Source organism: Lotus japonicus, chromosome 1, assembly GCF_012489685.1.
Source record: "Lotus japonicus ecotype B-129 chromosome 1, LjGifu_v1.2".
Taxonomy (NCBI): Eukaryota; Viridiplantae; Streptophyta; class Magnoliopsida; order Fabales; family Fabaceae; genus Lotus; species Lotus japonicus.
In genome coordinates, this window is record NC_080041.1 from 49,633,296 (window position 1) to 49,646,200 (window position 12,905).

At 37.2% G+C, this 12,905-nt stretch overlaps 1 protein-coding gene across 1 annotated transcript; it reads right to left on the reverse strand.

Moving 5' to 3' along the window:
• Positions 1–6,319: 6,319 nt before the first annotated feature.
• On the reverse strand, positions 6,320–8,840 carry LOC130731898 (uncharacterized). Its single transcript, XM_057584073.1, has one exon. It carries the CDS (start codon positions 8,021–8,023, stop codon positions 6,854–6,856), a length of 1,170 nt encoding a protein of 389 aa, XP_057440056.1. The 5' UTR covers positions 8,024–8,840; the 3' UTR covers positions 6,320–6,853.
• Positions 8,841–12,905: the final 4,065 nt, after the last annotated feature.

Below are 12,905 nucleotides of genomic sequence, written 5' to 3' on the forward strand. Positions count from 1 at the left end.
AATAGCGTTTTCAGAATAAAACTTCCACCTTAAGATTTTAGCAAATCTTTCGAGACACAAGTAAGGTGCTTAAGATAAGAGATTAGAAAAGCACACAAGGATTTTATCCTGGTTCACTTGATGAATCACTAAAGCTAGTCCAGTCCACCCGTTAAGGTGATTTCTTCCTTCTTAGAATGAAGGCAATCCACTAATCAGATAATTGTTACAACTGCACTTGAAACCTACAAGTGACTAACAATACACTGACTTAGCTCACACTAAGATTCACTCTCTTAGTTTTCTCTAGGATCCGATCAACCTTGATCTCCTAAAGGTAAACTAAACAACTGTTTAAGAAATATTGTTTACAAAGAAATTGCTTCTTAAAAGCTTGTAGTAAACACAATGAATTCAATGAAGAAAGAATGCTTAGAAGATTTGAGTATAGCTTGCGTGTATAAGATTCTTCCAACCGCATCTTTCAATCTTCAGCCTCTATATATACTCCAAGGATTAGGGTTTGAACATTGCATGGGAATGCTACCGTTGGAGGGCAGATTTGGGATTTCCAGCTTCTGCTGTGGCTGAGAATGTTAGGTTAGGTCGTCAGGATAGTACATTTTCTTTTGTACTTTGGATAGTGACTTGACCTTTAACCTTGTAGACTTCTGATCAGAGGAATGCTTCGTGTTGGAACTTGTGAAGCTTGTTGATCAGAGTCAGAGGGAAGCATGGATCCTCTGCTTGTTGTATCTTCTAATTCTGAACTCAGAGGAGAAGTACTTGGTCTTCAGAGCCATTTTGCTTCTGAACTTCAGAGTCTTCACTTTTCAGCTTCTGGATCTTCAGAGTCTTCTACACCATCAGAACATCTGAACCTTCAGAGTGTCTGGGTTATCAGAATGTCTGGATCTTCAGAACTTCAAGTGAGTTGAGTCCATGTCAGAGCTTGATTAACTTCAGGTCTTCTGAAGCTTTTCTACTGTTCAGATTGAACATAGAGATTGCGAAAGCGTTGCTAGGGTCACTCTTTAAGCAAAGTGCTTATGATTTGTGTGAGATGATATTAAGGTCAGAGCCTGTTAAGAGCACACTCAGAAAACACGTTAGAGTACCATAATTGTTCATACTAAAAAGTTAACTTGTAATCATCAAAACATAGAGTTGTACTACACGATCAAAACTTGATCTTACAATCGTGAATCTGCAAAGTCCATATTTGACTCTCTGAGGATGACTCATGAAGGCAATGAGGAAGTCTATGAGACAAATGATCTAGCTGTAAGACCAAGATTTGGTCGTGTAGTACAACTCTATGTTTTGATGATTACAAGTTAATTATTGTATATGAACAATTATGATACTCTAACGTTGTTCTCTGAGTGTTTAATTGACAGACTCTGACTCTGGTCTAAATACACACTTATCAGAAGCACAAAGCAAAAAGAGTAGCCAACACAATGCTTTCGCTCTCACTATGTTATGTTTGAACAGTAGTATATGCTTCAGAAATTCTGAAGATCATAAGCTCTGATGTGGATTCAGATCACTTCAAGTTCTGAAGACGAGAAGTTCAGAAGACCAGAAGCTCTGAAGGTCCAGAAGCTTTGAAGGTCCAGAAGCTCTGAAGGTCCACAAGCTAAGAAGTGAAGACTCTGAAGTCCAAGAGTAAGCTGGCTCTGAAGACCAAGTACTTCCAATTCTCATAAGTTGCACGTGTCCCAACATGAAGCGTCGCCAGATCAGAAGTCAACTAGGATAAGGCTCACGTCGCTATCCAAGTACAAAAGCAATTGTACTATTCTAACGGCCTTACCTAAGATGTTCAGCAATAGCAGAATCTGGAAGTTCCGGATTTGCCCTCCAACGGTAGCATTCCATGCAACAGATACAATCTTAATCCTTGGATTATATATAGTGGCTGAAGTTGGAAGAAAGAAGCTAAGAAACTTTGTGCAAAACTCAAGCAAATATTGAACCGATCATTTAGCAATCTTTCTTCAATCGTTCTTATTGTGTTTACCTTAGCTTTCTTAGAAGCACTTCATTGTAAACCAAAACCTTTCAAACAGTGAGTTTGTATTTCCTTAAGGGACCAAGTTTGGTCATATCCTTGAGAAGACTAAGAGAGTGAATCTTAGTGTTTGTTAGTTCATTGTATTGTTAGTCAATGAGCAGGTTTCTAGTGCAGTTGTAACAAACATTGAATAATGGATTGCCTTCATTCTAAGAAGGAAGAAATCACCTTAACGGGTGGACTGGATTAGCTTGAGAGATTATCAAGTGAACCAGGATAAAATACTCGTGTGCTTTTCATCATCTCCTATCTTTGCACCTTGACTTATTTGTTACGAAAAGATTTGTCTAAATCTTTGAGTGGGAAAAGTTTTATCTGAAAACGCTATTTAAACCCCCCCCCCCCCTCTATCATTTTTCATACCTTCAATTGGTATCAGAGCGTAAGTTCTGATTACCACACTTAACAATGTTCAGAGATCCGGACCGGTGTGAAAAACTCAGATGGCTGCCACCACCAGCGATGCTGAAAGAGATCACTACAATGTTAAACCACCTATGTTTGATGGAGAAAAGTTTGAATACTGGAAAGATAGAATCGATGCTGATCTCTGGGATCACATTACTGATGGTTACACTCGTCCCGTTGATGTGGATGGAGAGAAGATCCCCATGGACAAGGTGACTGAAGCTCAAAAGAAGATGTACAAAGATCATCACAGAGCAAGAACTATCTTGCTGAGTGCTATTCCATATGATGAATATCAGAAGATCACAGACTGTGTTTCTGCCAAGGCGATCTTCAATTCTTTGAAGATGTCTCATGAAGGAAACGAAGAAGTCAAGGAGACAAAGGCGTTGTCCCTAATCAAAAAGTATGAAGCCTTCATGATGGAACCTGATGAAAAAGTTGATACTATGTTTTCCAGATTTCAGACGATCATCTCTGGAATCAGAATACTTGACAAAGGCTACACCAATGCTGACCATGTGAAAAGAATTCTCAGAGGCCTTCCTGAGAAGTGTATGCCCTTGATGACCTCCTTGAAGCTGTCTAAGGACATCAAAAGGATGAGCTTAGAAGAACTCATTGGTATTCTGAGAAGTCATGAGATAGATCGTGCTGATCATATGATTCAGAGGAAGAAGTCTATAGCCTTGAAATCAAAGTCTGAAAAGTCCAAGGCATTTCAAGCAGTTGAAGAATCTGAAGAATCCTCTGAAGACTCCGATGAAGATGAGCTAACATTGATCTCCAGGAAGCTTAACCGCATCTGGAAGCATAGGCAGAACAAGTACAAAGGTTCAGCAAAGGCCAGAGGAAAGCAAGAATCTTCATCCAGTCAGAAGAAGTCCTCATCAAAAGAAGTCACTTGTTTTGAATGCAAGGAATCTGGACATTACAAGAGTGACTGTCCCAAGCTAAAAAAGGACAAGAAGCCTAAGAATCATTTCAAAGCAAAGAAAAGTCTCATGGTGACTTTTGATGAATCAGAGTCAGAAGAAGTTGATTCTGATGGTGAAGTCGAAGAAGGACTTATGACGATTGTTAAGGACAAGGAAGTAGAATCGAATGATGCACCAAATGCTGAATCTGCATCAGAGGAAGAGCCAGACTCTGATGATGAAAATGAGATATCATTGATCGCTCCACTGAAACACCAATCATGGTATCTGGACAGTGGATGCTCGCAACACATGACGGGAGAAAAGCGTATGTTCCAAGACCTAAAACTTAAACCTGGAGGTGACGTTGGTTTTGGAGGCAATGAGAAGGGCCAAGCTTCAAAAGATGCTGAGCTAGAGGCAACTACATCAGAAGAAGCTGATTCCTCTAATCAGCCTCGTCAGAAGAAGAATAGAGTGATTGCCTCTCACCATAAGGAACTGATTCTCGGGAACAAAGATGAACCAGTCAGAACCAGATCAACGTTCAAACCTTCAGAAAAGACTCCCTTAAGCTTAAAAGTATTGGTGTCATTGATTGAACCAAAATCTGTTGATGAAGCTCTTCTAGACAAGGACTGGATTCTGGCTATGGAAGAAGAATTGAATCAATTCTCGAAGAATGATGTTTGGAACCTTGTCTAGAAACCAAAAGGTGCTCACATCATTGGAACCAAATGGGTTTTCAGAAACAAGTTAAATGATATCTGACGAACACACTGTCGCGGGTGCGTGTCAAAGTGCTTTGAATGCAATACAAGGTGTTAACACCAGGATCGTTCTCACAAGGACTTGATAAATTATTAATTGATATTAGAGTAAAACAAAAAACCTAAAAGGGGTTGATTGATTGGATTGAAAAGTAACAAAGCAATAACTAAATAGACTAGACAGAAGAGAGAAAGCGTTAGTCATCGGATTATAACATTCAAGTGCAACAAACCTTCATTGGTTACAAAAGATTAATTCTTCCTTATTGTTTCCCTAATTCGTGAGAGTTGATTAACTAAGAGAAAATCAATTCACAATTTCCTAAACTAAGCGATTAAGAAACAGTTACGAACTAACATGAACTAAGCGAACATGCATCAACTCTTATTTCTAAAACTACGGAATTAAGCAAACCCTAGATCAGAAATAGAGATGAAGAGAATTAATAAAGAAAGAATTTGCATTAAGAACAGAACCTCAAGTTTGCAAACACATGAATATTAAAAATCCTAAGACTAACTAGGGAGTTTAGCAACTCATATTAGAAAAGAGGGAAAGATATGAGAGGGGAGGAGGTGATGTGGTGTAATGGTCAGGTAGTGAGGTGGTGAAGTCTAACAAAAGCCTAAACTCACTTATTTATACTAATAAATAAACTTGTTCATCAAGTAACAATCTTTGTTATCTAAATCTTTTCTAAATCTTCAAGAAATCGGGCCCACATAAAGGAGTAAGCTGCTGAACAATCAGGCATTCGCGGGTCCCTCAAGAAGTCTGAATCTTCAATTGAGGTAAACGTGAGAGTTGTAGCTCTTTAAGTCAGCTTCGGGGGCCTTCAATCGGATCCTAATTCGGAGTTCTGTAGCCCAAGATATGATCATTTTAGTGCAGACTGTTCCAGACTCGCAGGATTAGCGACAGCAACTTTGCAAGGAAATTCTGACCAAGTTAGAGGCTGATTCTAGAATCGTGCTGAACATGAAAGTTGTAGGGCTTCGAGTTATCTTTCCAGCCACATATTATGGGCCTTATTTCGATATTGCTAGCTCCATATTCAATCTGTTCTAGCAAAACAGTCATAGAAACTAAAAGTGTAAGATTAAGCTCTTTTCCATGAATAATCCAAATAAACACTAATGGTCAAAACATGGCTAAGTCATAACAATTAAGCACAAAAATGTATATAATGAAGCTTAGAAAGACACATGTAAAGTGCATCAATTATGCGCTTATCAAATACTCCCACACTTAACCTTTTGCACTCCTGGGCAAAACTTAACTTCAAAGAAGATTCAGAAAATCAATTATTATAACAAGTTCTTCCTAAAACATAAAAACTCACCTCACACTTATCTTTGAGAAGTAGAAATTCAGGTTTATGAGCAAGAAAACAACCACTTCATTTTCCACAAAGATTAGACAAATTAGATTCCATCACCTACATTCCAAGCCAACAAGAAATTACAAATTGAACATCAAAGTTGGATGCAAGTGTTATACTCTCTACTCTCAAGTGTTTGGGCTTGTGTTTAATCATGCTTAAGCAACTCTCATCATCTCATGAAAACATGCATCTATCATAGGCTTGACAAGATTCTAACACACCAATTAAATTGAACAAATGCATACAAAGATCAAAGGACTTTTGAAGGTTGTAATGAGGCTAAGGTCAAGGAAGGATTTATGAAAGATATTCAGAGTTAAAACCTTAGGAAAAATAAGAGCAATGGGGAAAAATTCAAATTAAACTTACTCACAACCCCAAGAATTAACACATTCTTCCTTTTCACAACTTATTTTTTCAACTTCTACTTCCTTTTCTTTCTTTAGTACCTTCCTTCACTTTGTAACTTCTCTTTTTTTCTTTCTTTTTCTTTTTTGACATTTGCATATTTTTCTTTTTTTTTCTTTCAACTTCTTTTCAGCTTGCTTACAATTTATCCTCAAGGAAGGCACCTCTTTTGAGCAATTTAGTCCATGCATTCAAATAAATCTCCCCCGCACTTGTTGAATACTCATTCCCAAGTCAATTCCAAAGCTCTTACATTTCCTAAGGTAAGGTATCATCATTGTTTTTCACTTAGGCTTGTAATGGGCTACAAAAGAATAGAGATATTAGGCTCAAAGGGGTTAAAACAAAGGTTAAAACATGCAAGGTAAGCTTTTTAGGCCAATAGCTTATTGAAAAAGAATGCCTTATCACATCAAAGTATGAAAATGAACAACAATTTTAGTCAGAATCAAGTCAAGTTCTGCAGTGCATATAAACATGAGGAAATCACACAAGAAAGAAGAGAATCATGGCAAAGATATTACCATTCAAGTGTTTGGTCCAAAATCTCACAAGGTAGTCTCACATGGCAAGCATATAACACAATGAATCCAACAAATCAGTTCTCAATGCAAATCATGATAAACTCAAAATGCAAGCAACTTCATGCAAAAGAGACATGAAACTTAACAGAACAGTGGTTACATTGCTCACAAACTCAGCATCTCTAAAACTCATTGAAAAAGTGTGAACTCTTTTATTGAAAACAATAAAAACAAAGCAAATAAATTGAAATTGCAAACTATCCTAACTGAGGTTCTACTACTCCTAAATAAGATTCCCACCCCCACACTTAAATCACACATTGTCCACAATGTGAGGCACAAATCATCAAATAAATTAGGCAAGTGTAATAAAAGAGAAAGGTTAGGAAAAACCAGGGATCAAGGGAGCTGGCGAGACATGAAACCTGGTAATGCTCTGAAAAATGCTATCACCTGGGTCCGGTGGAGGCCTTGCATTAAGAGGAAGCTCATAGTCTTGAGGCACAACAACAACAATCCACAAGTCAGGTGGCTTTGGAGGGATCTCATCTGCAACAATCTTAACAAACCCAAACTGTTTTCTAGCACCTTCAGCATGACTCATGACAATGTTCAGTTTGAGTGAAAACGTTTTTCGAGCATGTGTCCAACCTGAAATAAGAGTAAATGAAAAATCAGTACATTCAACAATCAACTCTTTGTCTGGAGGTTTCGGTAGAGGTTTCAAAAAGTATTCCTCCATTGAGGTTGACTCCTTGCAATCAACAGAGTCTCCAATAAACACGACTTTTTCAAAAATGTCTAGATTAATTAAAAGCGGCTTATGTGGAAATATTGCTAATTTAGATCCACGTTCTACATCCATCTTCTTAACTTCATCCATTGCAAAACATTTCTTGAAATCATCCAACAACTTATTTTCTTCTTCACCAGGATACATCTTCTCATTCTCATTAGTTCTTTGTGGAAGAGGGAGATGTATTTCTTGTTGGTTGGCTTCATCATTAGAATCTTCATCATCTATCTCCGCATAAGCTTCCTGCTGCAATTTGTGAGCGCCTGCAACTAGCTCATTAATTGGAGCTTGTAAATTTTCAACATCTTGTAGGCGTTGATCAGCATTTGCATTGAGATTCGCAGACATTTGGTTCAACATGTCTTGAATTTCTTGCAATATGGAAGGTGCCTCGTGGCGCGGTTGTTGAAACCGGGCTTGATTTACTACATATTGCTTTGAAAGGTCTTCCAAAAATTGGGGTGGATCATTCCAAGGTTGATGGAATTCCTCTTGTGAATGATGTGGATCATGTGGATCATGAAAAGGATATTGAAATTCCTCTTGCAGGTAGTAGCATGGTGGTGCATAAATAGACTGCTGGAATTGCCCTTGTGGATGATAGCAAGGTGGGTCACACCAAATATTTTCAAAATTCTCTCGTGGATAACATTGAGGTGACTTAAACTGTTGTTGATGGCTCTTGAGCAACATTTGTGTAACAGAAAATTGTATCTCGTCGAGTTTGGCTTCTAGCTCATCAAGTTTAGCTTCCATCACTGCAAAAAAAACTCCACAACCTAACACTTGTGTTCTGTTACTCCACAAACAAAAAATAATAGTAATGATAAAAGACTAACGAAAAGAAAAAGAAGATATGTTAGTGAAAAAAAAACGTTAAAAAAAAGTAAGGAAAAAAAATCCTGTTACGAAAACAAAAGGAAAAAGAGGGGAAAGAAAACAACGTTAGTAAAAAAAAAACAAGAAAGGAAAAAAAAATAATACTAATAATTCTGAACGTGATCTGAAACAATATAGAAAAAAAATGTTAGTAAAAAAAAACAAATCTAGTAATAATAAGAAGAAGAATAATGAAGGAAAAGAAGATAGAAAAGATAGCAAAATAAAATAAAAGAGAGAAAAGATAGAGAAAGAAAGAAGATAGTGATATAATAATAGAGGATAGCAAAGAGAATTAAAAGATATGAGATAGGAATAAAAGATATGAGATAGATATAGATACAGGAGATATAAAACCAAAAACAACCTACAATCTAATAAATAAAATAAAATCTTATAAATAAAATAAAATCTAATAGTAACCGCTGGTTTTTTTTTCATTTTTTTAAATAAAAACGAAAATAAAAGTAAAAAAAAAAGAAAATAAATAAAACTAAAAAGGAAAAAAAATACTCTAAGAACAATTAATAATCACCGAAGTCCCCGGCAACGGCGCCAATTTGACGAACACACTGTCGCGGGTGCGTGTCAAAGTATTTTTGCTTTGAATGCAGTACAAGGTGTTAACACCAGGATCGTTCTCACAAGGACTTGATAAATTATTAATTGATATTAGAGTAAAACAAAAAACCTAAAAGGGGTTGATTGATTGGATTGAAAAGTAACAAAGCAATAACTAAATAGACTAGACAGTAGAGAGAAAGCGTTAGTCATCGGATTATAACATTCAAGTGCAACAAACCTTCATTGGTTACAAAAGACTAATTCTTCCTTATTGTTTCCCTAATTCGTGAGAGTTGATTAACTAAGCGAAAATCAATTCACAGTTTCCTAAACTAAGCGATTAAGAAACAGTTACGAACTAACATGAACTAAGCGAACATGCATCAACTCTTATTTCTAAAACTACGGAATTAAGCAAACCCTAGATCAGAAATAGAGATGAAGAGAATTAATAAAGAAAGAATTTGCATTAAGAACAGAACCTCAAGTTTGCAAACACATGAATATTAAAAATCCTAAGACTAACTAGGGAGTTTAGCAACTCATATTAGAAAAGAGGGAAAGATATGAGAGGGGAGGAGGTGATGTGGTGTAATGGTCAGGTGGTGAGGTGGTGAAGTCTTACAAAAGCCTAAACTCACTTATTTATACTAATAAATAAACTTGTTCAACAAGTAACAATCTTTGTTATCTAAATCTTTTCTAAATCTTCAAGAAATCGGGCCCACATAAAGGAGTAAGCTGCTGAACAATCAGGCATTCGCGGGTCCCTCAAGAAGTCTGAATCTTCAATTGAGGTAAACATGAGAGTTGTAGCTCTTTAAGTCAGCTTCGGGGGCCTTCAATCGGATCCTAATTCGGAGTTCTGTAGCCCAAGATATGATCATTTTAGTGCAGACTGTTCCAGACTCGCAGGATTAGCGACAGCAACTTTGTAAGGAAATTCTGACCAAGTTAGAGGCTGATTCTAGAATCGTGATGAACTTGCAAGTTGTAGGGCTGATTCTAGAATCGTGACGACATATTATGAGCCTTATTTCGATATTGCTAGCTCCATATTCAATCTGTTCTAGCAAAACAGTCATAGAAACTAAAAGTGTAGAATTAAGCTCTTTTCCATGAATAATCCAAATAAACACTAATGGTCAAAACATGGCTAAGTCATAACAATTAAGCACAAAAATGTATATAATGAAGCTTAGAAAGACACACGTAAAGTGCATCAATTATGCGCTCATCAATATCGTAGATGTAGTTAGAAATAAAGCAAGACTAGTTTCTCAAGGCTATAGTCAGCAAGAAGAGATAGATTACACTGAAACTTTTGCCCCAGTAGCAAGACTGGAAGCAATCAGACTGCTGATCTCATTCTCTGTGAATCATAACATAATTCTTCATTAAATGGATGTCAAGAGTGCTTTCCTGAATGGATACATTTTTGAAGAAGTTTATGTGCACCAAACCTCCTGGATTTGAAGATGAGAAGAAACCTAACCATGTCTTTAAGTTGAAGAAATCTCTCTATGGTCTGAAGCAAGCTCCCAGAGTATGGTATGAGAGATTAAGTTCATTCCTTCTGGACAATGAGTTTGTAAGGGGTAAAGTAGATACAACTCTCTTTTGCAAATCTTACAAAGATGATATCTTAATTGTGCAAATTTATGTTGATGATATTATATTTGGATCTGCTAATACATCTCTTTGCAAAGAATTTTCTAAGATGATGCAGGCTGAATTTGAGATGAGTATGATGGGAGAACTTAAGTACTTTCTGGGTATTCAAGTTGACCAACAACCAGAAGCAACTTACATCCATCAGAGCAAGTACACAAAGGAACTTCTGAAGAAGTTCAATATGTCAGAATGTACGCCAGCCAAGACCCCAATGCATCCTACATGCATTCTGGAAAAAGAAGATGCTAGTGCTAAAGTTTGTCAGAAGCTCTATCGTGGTATGATAGACTCTCTACTATATTTAACTGCATCTAGGCCAGACATTCTTTTTAGTGTCCATTTATGTGCTCGATTCCAATCAGATCCTAGAGAAACTCACTTAACTGCTGTTAAGAGAATTCTCAAATATCTGAAAGGTACCACTAACCTTGGCTTGATGTATAAGAAAACATCAGAGTATAAGCTTTCAGGTTATTGTGATGCTGATTATGCTGGAGATAGAACAGAAAGAAAAGTACTTCTGGGAATTGTCAATTTCTGGGAAGTAACTTAGTCTCATGGGCAGACAAGAGGCAGTCAACTATTGCATTATCCACTGCAGAGGCAGAATACTTCTCAGCAGCTATTTGCAGCACTCAAATGCTCTGGATGAAACATCAGCTAGAGAATTATCAAATCCTTGAGAGCAATATTCCAATCTACTGTGATAATACTGCTGCTATTTCTCTAAGTAAGAATCTTATCTTACACTCAAGGGCCAAGCACATTGAGGTAAAGTATCATTTTATTAGAGATTATGTTCAGAAGGGCGTACTTCTTCTGAAGTTTTTTGATACTGACCATCAATGGGCAGATATCTTTACAAAGCCCTTAGCAGAGGATAGATTTAAATTTATACTGAATATGGACTTGTGTCCAGTATGAAGATGGATCAGAACCTCTGACTATGATGCGTCTGCTTCCTATCAGAAGTTGTCTAGTTCAGAAGATAACTTTATCAGAAGATGTGTACCCATTGGTGCTCCTTCTGAGATAAGACAGCAAACGTGTGTCAGCTAATTCTGATGCCTTATTCCTTGTGCCTCTCGGGAATTTCTGTTGTAATGATTACATCTGCTTTATTCTCCACCGCATGTTATATATATTTATTGTTTGTTATTATGTCATTAATTTCTAACCGTTGATTTTTAACCTTTATCTGTGGTTTTCTAACTACTCAACAGATCACTTCACGTTCTGAAGACCAGAAGCTATGAAGGTCCAGAAGCTCTGAAGGTCCAGAAGCTCTGAAGTGAAGACTCTGAAGTCCAAGAGTAAGCTGGCTCTGAAGACCAAGTACTTCCAACTCTGATGACTAGAAGTTCTGATGAACAGTCCAGAAGCAGAAGCTACGAAGGTAAGAGGATCCAAGCTTCCCTCTGATCTCATAAGCTGCACGTGTCCCATCATGAAGCGTCGCCATATCAGAAGTCAACTAGGATAAGGCTCACGTCGCTATCCAAGTACAAAAGAAATTGTACTATTCTGACGGTCTTACCTAAGATGTTCAGCCATAACAGAATCTGGAAGTTCCGGATTTGCCCTCCAACGGTAGTATTCCATGCAACGGATACAACCCTAATCCTTGGAGTATATATAGTGGCTGAGGTTGGAAGAAAGAAGCTAAGAAACTTTGTGCAAAACTCAAGCAAATATTCAACCGATCATTTAGCAATCTTTCTTCAATCGTTCTTATTGTGTTTACCTTAGCTTTCTTAGAAGCACTTCATTGTAAACCAAAACCTTTCAAACAGTGAGTTCATATTTCCTTAAGGGACCAAGTTTGGTCATATCCTTGAGAAGACTAAGAGGGTGAATCTTAGTGTTTGCTAGTTCATTGTATTGTTAGTCACTGAGGAGGTTGCTAGTGCAGTTGTAACAAACATTGAATAATGGATTGCCTTCATTCTAAGAAAGAAGAAATCACCTTAACGGGTGGACTGGATTAGCTTGAGAGATTATCAAGTGAACCAGGATAAAATACTCATGTGCTTTTCATCATCTCCTATCTTTGCACCTTGAGTTATTTGTTACGAAAACATTTGTCTAAATCTTTGAGTGGGAAAAGTTTTATCTGATAACGCTATTCAAACCCCCCCCCCTTTCTATCGTTTTTCATACCTTCACTAGCTCTTATCAAGAAGTATGAAGCTTTCAAGATGGAACCTGATAAATCTGTAGAAGCCATGTTCTCTAGATTCCAGATGCTTAGTGATGGGATTAGAGTGCTTGACAAAGACTACACCACTGCTGATCATGCCAAGAAGATCATCAGAAGCCTTCCTGAGAAGTGGATGCCTTTGGTGACTGCCTTGAAGTTGTCAAAGGATCTGAACATGATAAGTTTGGAAGAACTTATCAGTATTCTGAAAAGTCATGAGATAGATCGTGCTGAACTTATACCTCAGAAGAAGCCAAAGTCCATAGCTCTAAAGTCCAGACCTGAGAAGACCAAACCTCTTCAAGTTGAAGAAGAATCAGA

What these genes read in the sequence shown, in the direction of transcription:
- LOC130731898 (XM_057584073.1), bottom strand. Translation starts at nt 8,023, where the DNA reads ATGGAAGCTAAACTTGATGAGCTAGAAGCCAAACTCGACGAGATACAA.